Source organism: Budorcas taxicolor, chromosome X (assembly GCF_023091745.1).
Source record: "Budorcas taxicolor isolate Tak-1 chromosome X, Takin1.1, whole genome shotgun sequence".
Taxonomy (NCBI): Eukaryota; Metazoa; Chordata; class Mammalia; order Artiodactyla; family Bovidae; genus Budorcas; species Budorcas taxicolor.
This window is the reverse complement of record NC_068935.1, coordinates 47262660-47279176: the sequence shown is the minus strand read 5'-3', so window position 1 is coordinate 47279176 and position 16517 is coordinate 47262660. Positions and strand designations below refer to the sequence as shown.

At 38.7% G+C, this 16517-nt stretch overlaps 1 protein-coding gene across 1 annotated transcript in view; it reads left to right on the top strand.

Moving 5' to 3' along the window:
* The window catches only part of MCF2 (MCF.2 cell line derived transforming sequence), a 78417-nt gene that overhangs the window by 43757 nt on the left and 18143 nt on the right, over positions 1-16517 (top strand). The window contains exons 15-20 of the mRNA XM_052663313.1: positions 48-136; positions 1978-2044; positions 3161-3276; positions 3390-3459; positions 5556-5648; positions 16052-16144. Coding sequence (XP_052519273.1) covers positions 48-136; positions 1978-2044; positions 3161-3276; positions 3390-3459; positions 5556-5648; positions 16052-16144 — 528 coding nt within the window. The remainder of the gene's footprint in view (positions 1-47; positions 137-1977; positions 2045-3160; positions 3277-3389; positions 3460-5555; positions 5649-16051; positions 16145-16517) is intronic.

Sequence of the window (16517 nt, the reverse complement as noted above, 5' to 3'; positions counted from 1 at the left end):
GAACTATACCTACATAGATGCTAATTTCACTTTTCTTTTCATTTCAGACTGAAGCAGTGTATGATTGTCAAGAGAAGAGAAGTTCTGTTCAGTCCTCCAATTTGGACAATGACAATAGCTTGGATATTTTAAAGAAGTATCTTTTTATTTATTAACATACACCCATATACACATCTCCCAGTAGGAGGCTCTGATTCAGTGTTCAAAGCAAATGTACTTAGAATTTTGAGTTCCCAGAATACGGTTCTGCTAGGTTTGATCAAATGTGCACTAGAGAAGGTTTCAGAAGTTCTGGCCAACCTATACTCTCTTTATGTGACTTGAAAATTAACTAGATCTTTTCAGATTCATAGTCTCCTCTTTTATGAAAGAGGTGAGAGTGAATGGGTCAATGTTTCAAAAACTACAGAAGATTATATAGATATACAATGTGATTTTATAGATACTAATAAAAATCATTTCATTCACTTTTATATTATTACGTTAACATTCCACAGATATGAATAGTCACCTTTTAAATTTTATATCACAGAGTTTTGAGTAAGTAACATGGATGGAGGAGCTTGGTGGGCTGCAGTCCATGGGGTCGCTAAGAGTCGGACATGACTGGGCGACTTCACTTTCACTTTTCACTTTCATGCATTGGAGAAGGAAATGGCGACCCACTCCAGTGTTCTTGCTTGGAGAATCCCAGGGACGGGGGAGCCTAGTGGGCTGTTGTCTATGGGGTCGCACAGAGTCAGACACGACTGAAGCGACTTAGCAGCAGCAGCAGCAACCAGTAGTTTGGAGCAAGTAACAAGTAATTTAAAACATAGTTATATGCAAAGATTGTTAAATGTTAGTTAAATTTATAAAAGTGTAAAAATTAAATTAAAAAGAGGCCAAGGATAAAAGTTAAATTAGGGACTTCCCTGGTGGTCCAGAAGTTAAGAGTCTAAGCTTCCACTGCAGCAGGTATGGCTTCAATCCCTAGTCAGGGAATGAAGATCCTGCATGCTGTGTGGTGCTGCCAAAACATAAAAAAAAAAAAAAAACAAAGAAAAAGAAGTTACATTAAATGGATAACATTGGGGAGTGAGGAAATAAATTTTAAATACAATGTCAATTGGAAATCACATTGGAAGGAAAATGTATTTTATTTTATTTTAAAGAGATAGTAAACAAAGTTACTACAGAAAGTTAAATATGATCTATATTTGGGAAAACCAGTATTATAAATTCATATCATGTCTTGGAAAACTTCAGAACATTACCAAGGAAAAAGGAAAAATTGTGTCTAAAATGCTTATATGATTTTTTTCTGACAGAGAGAGAGGGAGAACAATAGCACAGAAATTGTGCTGTCTAAGAAAGTATTCCCTAGGTTTTTAGGAATAGATTTTGTGAGTTTTTAGTAAATGATTCTTAAGCTTAGTGAGTTGGAAATAAAATTAGTGTTTTTTTTTCCTCATTTAAAAATGACTCCTGAGCCCCATTCCTCTTTTTTTTTTTTAAAAAAAAATACATTTTAAAGAGTCTTGTGGGTAGTACTTATTCTAGAAACCATAGAATTAATTTTATATTTTGATGAGAGGGAGAGGGTGGGATGATTTGGGAGAATGGCATTGAAACATGTATACTATCATGTAAGAAACAAATCGCCAGTCTATGTCCAATGCAGGATACAGGAGGCTTGGGGCTGGTCCACGGGGATGACCCAGAGAGATGTTATGGCGAGGGAGGTGGGAGGGGGTTCATGTTTGGGAACGCATGTACACCGTGGAGGATTCATGTCAATGTATGGCAAAACCAATACAGTATTGTAAAGTAAAATAAAGTAAAAATAAAAATTAAAAAAAAAAAAAACCAAACCATGGGTAGTTCCTCTGCAGTGCTAATTTTCATTTTAGATAATTTATCATGATAAGAAATGAAATGTTGCAATATAATTCTAAAGCCATAAAATAACTGACAAATACGGTCCTTTCATTTTAGCCACGTCCTAAATGAGCTGATACAGACCGAGAGGGCATATGTTAGGGAACTGTTTACTGTTTTGTTGGTAAGTGACTCAGATTGTATTTTCCTGTCTTTTTAAAAAAATTAATATGATTATTTTAATTGCAGGCTAATTACAATATTGTAGTGGTTTTTGCCATACATTGACATGAATCAGCCATGGGTGTACATGTATTCCCCATCCTGAACCCCCCTCCCACTTCCATCCCCATCCCATCCCTCTGGGTCATCCCAATGCACCAGCCCTGAGCACCCTGTCTCATGCATCAAACCTGGACTGGCAATCTGTTTCACATGTGATAATATACATGCTTCAATGCCATTCCCTCAAATCATCCCACCCTCGCCTTCTCCCACAGAGTCCAAAAGACTGTTCTTTACATTTGTGTCTCTTTTGCTGTCTCGCATATAGTGTCATCATTACCATCTTTCTAAATTTCATATATATGCGTTAACATACTGTATTGGTCTTTTTCTTTCTGACTTACTTCACTTTGTATAGTAGGCTCCAATTTCATCTACCTCATTAGAACTGATTCAAATGCATTCTTTCTCTGAAATTCATTAGGAAGTGCAAACTTCCCTTTTTGTCTCCTTCCTTGATTGTTTGTTAAATGTGTTCATTCAGGTTCTCCCTCTGCAGTGAGGATTGTGGCCTCAGAATTCATTACAGAAGAGATAAGCTGTTCTGTTAGGAATACAGTGGATTGTTATAATTATTCCCAGGGTGCTATTTAGAGATCATGATACAAAGCCCCAAGTATGGGAGAAAAGCATTCACTTGTTACAAATGTCATATTAGTAATATTAATTTGGTCTGGCAAAACTCAAACACTTATTCCATGTTTAAGGAGAAGTTAATGACCTGTAATATCATCTTTCATATCTGGTTTCTATTTTCTTTCCTGTTAGCTACCTGAAGGCCAAAAAGTTGTCCCTTTCTTCTACCCATTGAGTAGAAAACCTGAACTTCCTTGTCCTGCTATTTAAAATAATAATAGTTGGATAACTTGGGGGAACTAGAAGATATGAATAATAAAATTACAAACAACTTTACCTCTAATCTCATATTCATTCTGCTGTACTTGTATCTTTGGTGGCCTAATCAAATGTTTATGTGACTATTTTTTAAATGAATAAATGCATTTATTTTGGGTAGGGCTATAGAGCGGAGATGGACAATCCAGAGATGTTTGTTCTTATGCCACCTCTCCTGAGAAGTAAAAGGGATGTTCTCTTTGGAAACATGGCAGAAATATATGAATTCCATAACAAGTATGTAATTGCTGAATTGAATTTTCTTTTTTGTGATTATTATTTAAACGGTTGTTGACCAATGTAGCATATTTCACATAAAATCGTATTTTTTTTCTTTGAAATTTTTACAGCATTTTCATGAGCAGTCTGGAAAATTGTGTTGATGCTCCAGAAAGAGTGGGACCTTGTTTCCTGGAAAGGGTTAGTTCAATGATTATATAAATATATAGGCCACCAACATAGCATGTCATTTTCTAGATTTGGAGACAAGGTAGGCATTATTTTTGATATCCTTTTATTTTTGCTGGCGACACATCACTCCAGCAAGTATTTAATGCTGAATCAAGTTTTGTTACAGGAATGGGGTACTGGAGCATACAAATGACTATTGTATTCTGTAGCATCAAATGCTACAGTGGCTCAGCTTGTGACCTCTGACCCCTGGGTGATCCCAAGAGTCCAGGGACCATCCTGACTGTGAAGATGCAAGAGTTGGAATCATCTTGGCACACCATTCTTGGCTTGGTTAATTTCTAACCTGAGAGATGCCCTGATAGTCCCCTCTAGTATACGTGAAGACTTCAAATCAAATATAGTCTGGCTTTCAGACACCAAAGCATCTATCACAGGAACTTTGCAAAACAGGGAGCTGTGTGTTCTTTTTATTCTACAATATCTTTCAAGGAGGCTCATGTCTCTGTGTCCCACGGGTGTGCTTAGTATAATTGACTTCCCAGGCGCTGTAATCACACTCTCCTCCCTTAGAGTTTTCTCTCACACTGTTCTCTGCTTATCTAGTTCCTCTACTTCTGAAAGATCAGTTTTGTTTTGACTTGAAAGTCAGTTTGATAGAGGTGATCACTGAAAGAGTCCAAGGAGATATCTTATCTCAGGAAGTGTTTATGGAGTGAGAAGATAGTAAGGATAAGGCAGAACCTTTCCCACCAGGCTCCCCCGTCCCTGGGATTCTCCAGGCAAGAACACTGGAGTGGGTTGCCATTTCCTTCTCCAATGAACATATCCTAACATTTAAAGGCATTTAAACCATGGTCACCTGATGCAAAGAGCTGACTCATTTGAAAAGACCCTGATGCTGGGAAAGATTGACGGTGGGAGGAGAAGAGGACGACAGAGGATGAGATGGTTGGATGGCATCACCAACTCAATGGACATGAGTTTGAGTAAACTCCAGGAGTTGGTGGTGGACAGGGAGGCCTGGTGTGCTGCAGTTAGTGGGGTTGCAAAGAGTCAGACACGACTGAGCAACTGAACTGAACTGAACTGAAACCATGGCCAGATTCTTCCCTAATTCTTCCCTAATACCTTAAGCAACAGCAGCTCCTCTTGCCTTTGAACTCATATGGTACTTAATGTCTGTGCTACTCATTGGGAATTTTACATGTACTACACATGTTTATACGTGAATTTCATGAATTCTTTCTCCAACTAGATGGAAAACTGATTGAGGCAGGGTCCATATCCTGTATATTTTTGTATCTCTAGTAAGGTCAGCAGAGTTCTTGGCAACCAGTAGTTTAATAAATGCCTATTGATCTGTTCATTCATTCAGCAGTCATCAACTATTCAGTACCTAGTTTGAGCCAAGCACTGAACTAGGCAATGTGGAATACCAAGACTATTCACATAGGAAAAGAGGGATTCCACTATGTACAGTGTCAGTTGTGCTGTATTAAAGTTGTACGAAGGGTCTTATAGGAGCCAAGAAGAAGTGCATCTGATATTGACTGGAGGTATAAATGATGGCTGTATAGAAGAGATGACTCATGAGATGAGTGTTAATGACTGAGTAGTAGGTAGCCCATTAGATGAGGGTCAAATGAACAGGGAGAGAGAAGAGGGTGAGCAGATACTGCACAGGGTTCTGGTACAATGATGATGGTCCAATGAGGACCCAAGGACCTTGGGAGTTACTATAAGTTCATTCACTAGGGAATGGAGTAACTGAGAGCAAAGAAAGAGTGTATCTCTTGGTACCCGGTTAGCTCGTAGTAATCAAAAAAGTAGTCTGTTTTCATAGTTCATTCAGAGAAGGTTTTTTTCCCTCTAACTCTCAAACTTGGTAAGTGGAAGTTATGAAATTGCTTGGATAATTATGTGTCCCTCTCCCCGGTTTGCTGGGCATGCTGGTCGTGGAATATAAAGAAGGCTTCTGACCTGGCCCTTTAAGCCACATTCCCTGTGATGCTTGGCCACACTCACTCTTGCTCAGCCTTTCTTGATAAGAAAAGGACACATTCACAAATCGCTAATACATTTGCATTTTCTTTTTATCACAGAAAGATGATTTTCAAATGTATGCGAAGTATTGTCAGAATAAGCCCAGGTCAGAGGCAATTTGGAAGAAGTATTCAGAATGTGCCTTTTTCCAGGTATAGTAATTGTTCAAGTATTGGATAAAGTCTCTGTGGAAGATACTGGGATATTTCTTATTTATAAATTCATTTTCTGCTTTCAGTAAGTTATATATATATATGTGTGTGTGTGTGTGTGTGTGTGTGTGTATCTGTGTGTGTGTATGTTAGTTGCTCAGTCATGTCTGACTCTGTGCAACCTTACAGACTGTAGCCCAGCAGACTCCTCTGTCCATGGGATTCTCCAGGCAAGAATACTGGAGTGGGTACCCATTCCCTTCTCTAGGGGATCTTCCTGACCAAGGGATCAAACCTGGATCTCCTGCATTGCAGGCAGATTCTTTACCATCTGAGGAAGCCTTTTGTGTGTGTATATATATATATATATATATATATATATATATATATATATATATATATATATATGTGTGATTTGACCCTCCCCAAAATACACATATATGTATACCAACATATTTGCCACTCCCTAGAGGCAACTACTTTCTGCTTTTTTAGATATTTTTTTCATTATTTACCTCCATATCTCCAAATATCACACTTATATTGCTGCTTCCCATGATAGAAAATGAGAATTTAGCTTTCTTTCATTGTTCTTGCCTCCCTGCACAATTTCTGTTGTCTTCACATTGGTTATGGCCTAATAATATTCCATAGTATGGATAGTCCACATTTTATTTACCCATTCATCACCTGATAGACATTTGAGTTGTCTCTACCTTTTGTGTGGGCTTCCCTTGTGGCTCAGCTGGTAAAGAAGCCACCTGCAATGCAGGAGACCTGGGTTCGATCCCTGGGTTGGGAAGATCTCCTGGAGAAGGGAAAGGCTACCCACTCCAGTATTCTGGCCTGGAGAATTCCTTGTAATGTATAGTCCATGGGGTCACAAAGAGTCGAACATGACTGAGCAACTTTCACTTCACTTCACCTTTTGTGTACAAGCTTTTGTGTGAACATTATGTTCTTTTCTCTTTTCCATTAACTTGGGTATGAAATTGCTAGGTCAATTGTGTTTAACTTTTTGAAGAACCATTAGATTGTTTTCCAAAGTTGCTGCACCATTTTATATTCCTATGAGAGTGAATGAGGGACCTAATTGCCCCACATCCCCACTAACACTTGTTTGTATCTAATTACTTCTTAAACAAGCATTTATTTTTTTTATGTTATTATATTTGTATTTGTATTTTTTATTTTTTTTACTATAAATTTATTTATTTTAATTAGAGGCTAATCACTTTACAATATTGTAGTGGTTTTGCCATACACTGACATGAATCCGCCACGGGTGTACATGTGTTCCCTGTCCTGAAACCCCTTCCCACACCCCGCCCCATCCTATCTCTCTGGGTCATCCCAGTGCACCAGCCCCGAACACCCTGTATCATGCATTGAACCTGGACTGGCAATCTATTTCGCATATGATAATATACACGTTTCAATGTCATTCTCCCAAATCCCTCTCCCACAGAGTCCAAAAGACTGTTCTATACATCTGTGCCTCTTTTGCTATCTCGCATATAGTGTCATCATTACCATCTTTCTAAATTCCATATATATGCATTAGTATACTGTATTGGTGTTTTTCTTTCTGGCTTACTTCACTCTGTATAATAGGCTCCAGTTACATCCACCTCATTAGAACTGATTCAAATGCATTCTTTTTAATGGCTGAGTAATACTCCATTGTGTATATGTACCACAGCTTTCTTATCCATTCATCTGCTGATGGACATCTAGGTTGCTTCCATGTCCTGGCTATTATAAACACTGCTGCAATGAACATTGGGGTACACGTGTCTCTTTCCATTCTGGTTTCCTCGGTGTGTATGCCCAGCAGTGGGATTGCTGGGTCATATGGCAGTTCTATTTCCAGTTTTTTAAGGAATCTCCACACTGTTCTCCATAGTGGCTGTACTAGTTTGCATTCCCAGCAACAGTGTAAGAGGGCTCCCTTTTCTCCACACCCTCTCCTGCATTTATTGTTTGTAGACTTTTGGATAGCAGCCATTCTGACTGGCATGAAATGGTACCTCATTGTGGATTTGATTTGCATTTCTCTGATAATGAGTGATGTTGAGCATCTTTTCATGTGATTGTTAGCCATTTGTATGTCTTCTTTGGAGAAATGTCTCTTTAGTTCTTTGGCCCACTTTTTGATTGGGTCGTTTATTTTTCTGGAATTGAGCTGCAGGAGTTGCTTGTATATTCCATTGGCTCGTTTGCTATTATTTTCTCCCGTTCTGAAGGCTGTTTTTTCACCTTGCTTATAGTTTCCTTTGTTGTGCAGAAGCTTTTAATTTTAATTAGGTCTCATTTGTTTATTTTTACTTTTATTTCCAATAGTGGATCCTGCTGTGGTTTATGTCGGAGAGAGTTTTGCCTATGTTTTCCTTTAGGAGTGTTATAGTTTCTGGTATAATGTTTAGGTCTTTAATCCATTTTGAGTTTATTTTTGTGTATGGTGTTAGAATGTGTTCTAGTTTCATCCTTTTATAAGTGGTTCTCCAGGTTTCCCAACACCAGTTGTTAGAGAGATTATCTTTTCTCCATTGTATATTCTTGCCTCCCTTGTCAAAGATAAGGTGTCCATAGGTGCGTGGATTTATCTCTGGGCTTTCTATTTTGTTCCATTGATCTATATTTCTGTCTTTGTGCCAGTACCATACTGTCTTGATGACTGTGGCTTTGTACTATAGCCTGAAGTCAGGCAGGTTGATTCCTCCAGTTCCATTCTTCTTTCTCAAGATTGCTTTGGCTATTCGAGATTTTTTTGTGTTTGCATACAAATTGTGAAATTATTTGTTCTAGTTCTGTGAAAAATACCATTAGTAGCTTGATAGGGATTGCATTGAATCTATAGATTGCTTTGGGGTCATATACTCATTTTCACTATATTGATTCTTTGAATCCATGAACATGGTATATTTCTCCATCTATTTGTGTCCTCTTTGACTTCTTTCACCAGTGTTTTATAGTTTTCTATATATAGGTGTTTTGTTTCTTTAGGTAGATATATTCCTAAGTATTTTATTCTTTTCATTGCAATGGTGAATGGAATTGTTTCCTTAATTTCTCTTTTTGTTTTCTTATTGTTAGTGTATAGGAATGCAAGGAATTTCTGTGTGTTAATTTTACATTCTGCAACTTGACTATATTCATTGATTAGCTCTAGTAATTTTGTGGTGGAGCCTTTAGGGTTTTCTATTAGAGGATCATGTCATCTGCAAACAGTGAGAGTTTACTTCTTCTTTTCCAATTTGGATTCCTTTTATTTATTTTTCTGCTCTGATTGCTGTGGCCAAAACTTCTGAAACTATGTTGAAAGGTGGTGAGAGTGGGCACCCTTGTCTTGTTCCTGACTTTAGGGGAAATGCTCTCAATTTTTCGCCATTGAGGATAATGTTTGCTGTGGGTTTGTCATACATAGCTCTTATTATGTTGAGATATGTTCCTTCTATTCCTGCTTTCTGGAGGGTTTTATCATAAATGGATGTTACATTTTGTCAAAGGCTTTCTCTGCATCTATTGAGATAATCATATGGTTTTTAATCTTTCAGTTTGTTAATGTGGTGTATTACATTGATTGACTTGTGGATATTGAAGAAACCTTGCATCCCTGGGATAAAGCCCACTTGGTCATGATGTATGATCTTTTTAATATGTTGTTGGATTCTGTTTGCTAGAATTTTCTTAAGGATTTTTGCATCTATGTTCATCAGTGATATTGGCCTGTAGTTTCCTTATTTTGTGGCATCTTTGTCAGGTTTTGGTATTAGGGTGATGGTGGCCTCATAGAATGAGTTTGGAAGTTTACCTTCCTCTGCAATTTTCTGGAAGAGTTTGAGTAGGATAGGTGTTAGCTCTTCTCGAAATTTTTGGTAGAATTCAGCTGTGAAGCCATCTGGTCCTGGGCTTTTGTTTGCTGGAAGATTTCTGATTAGAGTTTCAATTTCCATGCTTGTGATGGGTCTGTTAAGATTTTCTATTTCTTCCTGGTTCAGTTTTGGAAAGTTGTACTTTTCTAAGAATTTGTCCATTTCTTCCAGGTTGTCCATTTTATTGGCATATAGTTGCTCATAGTAGTTTCTTATGATATTTGTATTTCTGTGTTGTCTGTTGTGATTTCTCCATTTTCATTTCTAACTTTGTTGATTTGATTCTTCTCTCTTTGTTTCTTGATGAGTCTGGCTAATGGTTTGTCAATTTTATTTATCTTCTCAAAGAACCAGCTTTTGGCTTTGTTGATTTTTGCTATGGTCTCTTTTGTTTCTTTTGCATTTATTTCTGCCCTAATTTTTGTGATTTCTTTCCTTCTACAAACCCAGGGATTCTTCATTTGTTCCTTTTCTAGTTGCTTTAGGTTTAGAGTTAGGTTATTTATTTGACTTTTTTCTTGTTTCTTGAGGTAAGCCTGTATTGCTATGAACCTTCCCCTTTAGCACTGCTTTTACAGTGTCCCATAGGTTTTGGGTTGTTGTGTTTTCATTTTCATTCATTTCTATGCATATTTTGATTTCTTTTTTGATTTCTTCTATGATTTGTTGGTTATTCAGCCACGTGTTGTTCACCCTCCATATGTTGGAATTTTTAATAGTTTTTCTCCTTTAATTGACATCTAATCTTACTGCATTGTGGTCAGAAAAGACGCTAGGAATGATTTCAATTTTTTTGAATTTGCCATGGCTAGATTTATGGCCCAGGATGTGATCTATCCTAGAGAAGGTTCCATGTGCACTTGAGAAAAAGGTGAAATTCATTGTTTTGGGGTGAAATGTCCTATAGATATCAATTAGGTCTAACTGGTCTATTTTATCATTTAAAGTTTGTGTTTCCTTGTTAATTTTCTGTTTAGTTGATCTATCTATAGATGTGAGTGGGGTACTAAAGTCTCCCACTATTGTTGTGTTAGTGTTAATTTCCTCTTTCATACTTGTTAGCATTTGCCTTATATTTTGTGGTGTTCTATTTTGGGTGCATATGTTTTTATAATTGTTCTGTCTTCTTCTTAAACTGATCCTTTGATCACTATGTAGTTTCCTTCTTTGTCTCTTTTCACAGCCTTTGTTTTAAAGTGTATTTTATCTGATATGAGTATTGCTACTCCTGCTTTTTTTTGGTCTCTATTTGCATGGGATATCTTTTTCTAACCCTTCAGTTTCAGTCTGTATGTGTACCCTGTTTTGAGGTGAGTCTCTTGTAGACAACATATATAGGGGTCTTGTTTCTGTATCCATTCAGCCAGTCTTTGTCTTTTGGTTGGGACATTCAACCCGTTTATATTTAAGGTAATTATTGATAAGTATGATCCTGTTGCCATTTACTTTGTTGTTTTGGGTTCAAGTTTATACACCCTTTCTGTGTTTCCTGCCTAGAGAAAATCCTTTAGCATTTGTTGGAGAGCTGGTTTGGTGGTGCTGAATTCTCTCAGCTTTTGCTTGTCTGTAAAGCTTTTGATTTCTCCTTCATATTTGAATGAGATTCTTGCTGGCTACAGTAATCTGGGTTGTAGGTTTTTCTCTTTCATCACCTTAAGTATGTCCTACCATTCTCTTCTGGCCTGAAGAGTTTCTATTGAAAGATCAGCTGTTATCCTTATGGGAATCCCCTTGTGTGTTATTTGTTGTTTTTCCCTTGCTGCTTTTAATATTTGTTCTTTGTGTTTAATCTTTGTTAATTTGCTTAATATGTGTCTTGGGGTGTTTTGCCTTGGGTTTATCCTGTTTGGGACTCTCTGGGTTTCTTGGAATTGAGTGATTATTTCCTTCCCCATTTTAGGGAAGTTTTCAACTATTATCTCCTCAAGTATTTTCTCATGGTCTTTCTTTTTGTCTTCTTCTTCTGGGATTCCTATGATTCAAATGTTGGGGCATTTAACATTGTCCCAGAGGTCTCTGAGGTTGTCCTCATTTCTTTTTTTTTTTTCCCCTCTCTGCTTCATTTATTTCTACCATTCTATCTTCTACCTCACTCATCCTATCTTCTACCTCCATTATTCTACTGTTGGTTCCCTCCAGAGTGTTTTTGATCTCATTTATTGCATTATTCATTATATATTGACTCATTTTTATTTCTTCTAGGTCCTTATTAAACGTTTCTTGCATCTTCTCAATCCTTGTCTCCAGGCTATTTATCTGTAACTCCATTTTGTTTTCAAGATCTCGGATCATTTTCACTATCATTATTTGGAGTTCTTTATCAGGTAGATTCCCTATCTGTTCCTCTTCTGTTTGGTTTGATGGGTATTTATCCTGTTCCTTTGCCTGCTGAGTATTTCTCTGTCTTTTCCTCTTGTTTATATTGCTGTGTTTGGGGTGGCCTTTCTGTATTCTGGCAGTTTGTGGTTCCTCTTTATTGTGGAGTTTCCTCACTGTAAGTGGGGTTGCACGGGTGGCTTGTTAAGGTTTCCTGGTTAGGGAAGCTTGTGTCGGTGTTCTGGTGGGTGGAGCTGGATTTCTTCTCTCTGGAGTGCAATGAAGTGTCCAGTAATGAGTTTTGAGATATCAGTGGGTTTGGAGTGACTTTGCACAGGTTGTATATTGAAGCTAAGGGCTGTGTTCCTGTGTTGCTGGAGAATTTGCATGGTATGTCTTGCTCTGGAACTTGTTGGCCCTTGGATGCTGCTTGGTTTCAGTGTTGGTATGGAGGCATTTGATGAGCTCCTGTCGATTAATGTTCCCTGGAGTCAGGAGTTCTCTGGTGTTCTCAGGATTTGGACTTAAGCCTCCTGCTCTGGTTTTCAGTCTTATTCTTACAGTAGCCTCAAGAGTTCTCCATCTATACAGCACTGATGAGAAAACATCTAGGTTAATAATGAAAAGTTTCTCCACAATGAGGGACACCTGGAGAGGTACACAGAGTTACATGGAGGAGAGAAGAGGAAAGAGGGAAATAGAGATGACCAGAAGGAGAAGAGAGGGAATCAAAAGGGGCGAGAGCAAGCTAAGCAGTAGTCACTTCTCTATGTGCTGTCCATAGTCTGGACCCCTCAGAGATGTTCACGGAGTTATACGGAGAAGAGAAGAGGGAGGAAGGAGACAGAGGTGGCCAGGAGAATAAAAGGGGGAATCAAAAGGAGAAAGACCTATCTAGCCAGTGTTCAGTTCCCTAAGTGTTCTCCACAGCCTGGAACACGCAAAGAGATTCACAGAGTTAGGTAGAGAAGAGAAAGGGGAAGGAGAAATTAGAGGCAACCTGGTTGAGAAAAAGGAGAGTTAAAAGGGGGAGAGAGCAATCAAGCCAGTAATCTCAGTCCCAAGTAAAAATGGGTACTGAAGACTGGGTTCTTAAAGGTACAAAAATGATAACAAATACCCAAAAGGAAAGATTAAAAATCTAGAGTAGAGGTTATAATCTCAAAAATACAATATTAAAAAAAAATTCACAAACATTTTAAAATATATATAAGAAGTTTGCTTCCCTGGTGGCACAGACAGTAAAGCGTCTGCCTGCAGTGCTGGAGACCCAGGTTCAATCCCTGGGTTGGGAAGATCCCCTGGAGAAGGAAATCGCAACCCACTCCAGTGGGTTTGTCTGAAAAATTCCATGGACTGAGGAGCTTGGTAGGCTACAGTCCTTGGGGTCACAAAAAGTCTGACACGACTGAGCGACTTCACTTCACTTTGCTTTAAAAATAGGGTCTTTTTTTCCAAAGTAATACTAGGTTCTAAAAATGATAATTAAAGGAGCAATAGAGGACGTTAAAGTAAAAAAAATTTTTTTTAATTTTTTTTTCCTTTACAATATTGTATTGGTTTTGCCATACATCAAAAATGAATCTGGCATGAGTGTACACGTGTTCCCAATCCTGAAACCCCTCCCCTCTCCCTCCCCATACCATCTCTCTGGGTCATCCCAGTGCACCAGCCCCAAGAAAATTATAATAATAAAAATATATCTAGGACTTTCTCTGGTGGTGTTGTGGACAGTGTGGGGTCAGTACATTTTCTGATAGTTCCTTGATCTGGGTTATACTCTCAAGATGTATAGACCCCTCCCTATGTAGTCATTGCTAACTACAGGGTTTTAATATATTGCATCTGTCACTTCCAAAGTGGTTCCCTGTTTATTTTAGCTTCTTCTGTTTGCTGGTCTTTTCAGTGTCTAATTTCCACCCAGACACAAGGGGGCGGTGGTGGTCACTTTTTTAGGCTCGCTTGTTCAGTCGTGCTGTGAGGAGGGAGGAACACTGCAAACAAATATCACTGGAGTGTGTGGGGAGTACTCACAGTGTTTCAGCAGCACTGGGTTAGCCCCCACTCACAGTGTGTGGGCTTTCCCAGTCTACACTTCTCAGGCTTTAGGTTGCTCTGCCGGGAACACTCTGACATGGGCCCTGGGTTGCATGCACTTCCCACATCTAAGCTGCTCAGGTTCAGGTTCTTGGGTACTCCACAAAGGTACAGACTTGGTTGGGCCTGCTTTCTGTGCCCTTCCCAGGTCCGAGCAGCTTAGGTGACCAGGTGCTTGCCGAGTGCAGTCACCCCTAGTTGGAGGGTGTATCTTATTGCCTCCCCTGTCCCTCCACTCAGTTTTCTGGGTATATAATGGGTGTGCCTTCTCGGGTGTGCCGTGTGTCTCTTCTGGGGAGCTGATCTCTGGCTGCAACCCTCCTGGTGGATGTCAATCGTCCAGAATCCCAAGAAGTCTTGGTTAGCAACAAAGCTTGCTTGCAGTTTGGTAGAGGATGCCTCTCCCAGGCCACGATTGCCCCCTTCCAGCTCTGGCTGCCTTCATCTGCCTGTCTCCGGCAGGGGATAGGCTGGTCCGCAGCTGGCTAGCTGTGCTCAGTCCTTTGTTCTGTGAGTGGGCCTGGCAGTGTCTTAGGTTGGGGCTTTTCGTGGGATCGCTATCCCACAGTCTGGGTTGCTATCTCAAATTAGTTCCCTCAGATTGCCCTCAGGGCATTCAGGCCCAGTCCTTACCCTAAGCAGTGCAGCCCGTGCCTCCCTGTCCAGCCCCTGCTTGCTAGTGGCAGATGCGAGCGTCTGGGCTGCTTCTCTGCTGGGAGTTGCTGTTAGCCATATAATCTGTGGGTTTTGATTATTTATTTATTTATCTTTCCTCCCAGTTATGTTGCCCTCTGAGATTCCAAGACTCGCCATAGACCTGCCGGTGAGAGTGTTTCCTGGTGTTTGGAAACTTCTCTCTTTTTAAAGACTCCCTTCCTGGGACGAATCTCCATCCCTACCTCTTTTGTCTCTCTTTTTATCTTTTATATTTTGTCCTACCTCCTTTCGAAGACAATGGGCTGCCTTTCTGGGTGCCTGATGTCCTCTGCCAGCATTCAGAAGTTGTTTTGTGGAATTTGCTCAGCGTTCAAATTTTTTTTTGATGAATTTGTGTTGGAGAAAATGGTCTCCCTGTCCTATTCCTCAGCCATCTTAGGACTGCCCCTTAAACAAGCATTTAAAATTACTTCTTATACAACCATCTTTTTCTAAAACCCCACCTTAATCTCCAACTTTCAGAGGAGGAAGAGGAAGGCATTCTTGGAGGAGGCGGAAAGATGTTCTTGAACATAAATTGAGTTATTTCTTGGGTTTGCCCTTTTCCAGTTTCCAAATTTTGTAGATGTTTTCCCCTCTCTCAGCTTTTAACTTTAGGTTTTGCCTTGTAAAAGTGTTTCCATCATGTTAGTTGTATTTCATGAGTGAGAAGAGCCAAATACATGTATCAGTTCACCATTTTTAACCATAAATTGATAATTGAATTAGATGTATTGAATTTTACCCATATATAGAGGAGGGTCCTGAATCTTATGTAGGTATATCCTCTCCCATTCCCTTTGTATTCTGCACTTCCTATATGCACATTTCATCCTAAATAGCTTCATTTTGCCCTAAATATGGACTCTACAATGTTCCCAGGACCCAAAGTCATGTCTTCTATATTTATAGTGGCAGCAAGCCAGTAATCAGATGAAATATAGCACTAGTTGATAAGGGCTATATTTTTCTCGTGACATTTAGGAAACTCTTCTCATACCCAGTCTGATTTATATTCAGTGTAACCTATTTCTTTTCTGGGTCTTGTCCTGTGGAACTGAGCCTTTTGTTAGTTTTCTTGGATACTCTAAAGAACTTTCTGGTCATGTTAACATAGGATCATTCATTGCTTTCTGACTTTTTAAGCATTCCACATGATTGTGAATTTATACGTAATTTTTTTTGTCTTTGAAATTTGGGGATTTTTTCTCTCTCCAATCCTTGAAATAATGTTCACTGTAGTTTTCCAGATATACTGCCTCTTAAAATTTCCATACCATATAGGACAGCGATCTTTCTGGTAAATTTTCCTTGAGATGTAAGAAACATCCATGTATTGGGTCTAATCAGTGAACATTTGGCATTTTCATAGGCAAATGTCTTAATTTAAACTTATTAATAATTGTGTTTTAATGACAGGAATGTCAAAGAAAATTAAAACACAGACTTGGTCTAGATTCCTATTTACTGAAACCAGTGCAACGTATCACTAAATACCAGTTACTATTGAAGGTAATTACATGAAGCATTTCTTTCTTTCTTTACTTACTTTTTTGGGTCAGATGTAGCAAAACCATTAAAAAGGAAGCACTAGAAATAGGTAGGCTCCCTGACTGGGAGGGCTAGATATAGCAGTAGAATCTATGCTTTTAGCTGTTTAAGTGTAATACAAGTTACATTGATATATGGACAAGATTGACTGCAGAACGTTTACTGTTGTTAAGTGGAACTAAACAATACTTCTTACAGTTTTGAGACTGTATTTCCTATGAGCCTTCTCAGTGAAAAACAAAGATAGCATATCCCTGAGTAAATATAACATATATAAATATAACATTGTTTTAAAATGTCTTTTCACAATATTCTATGGTGTAAACATGGTGAA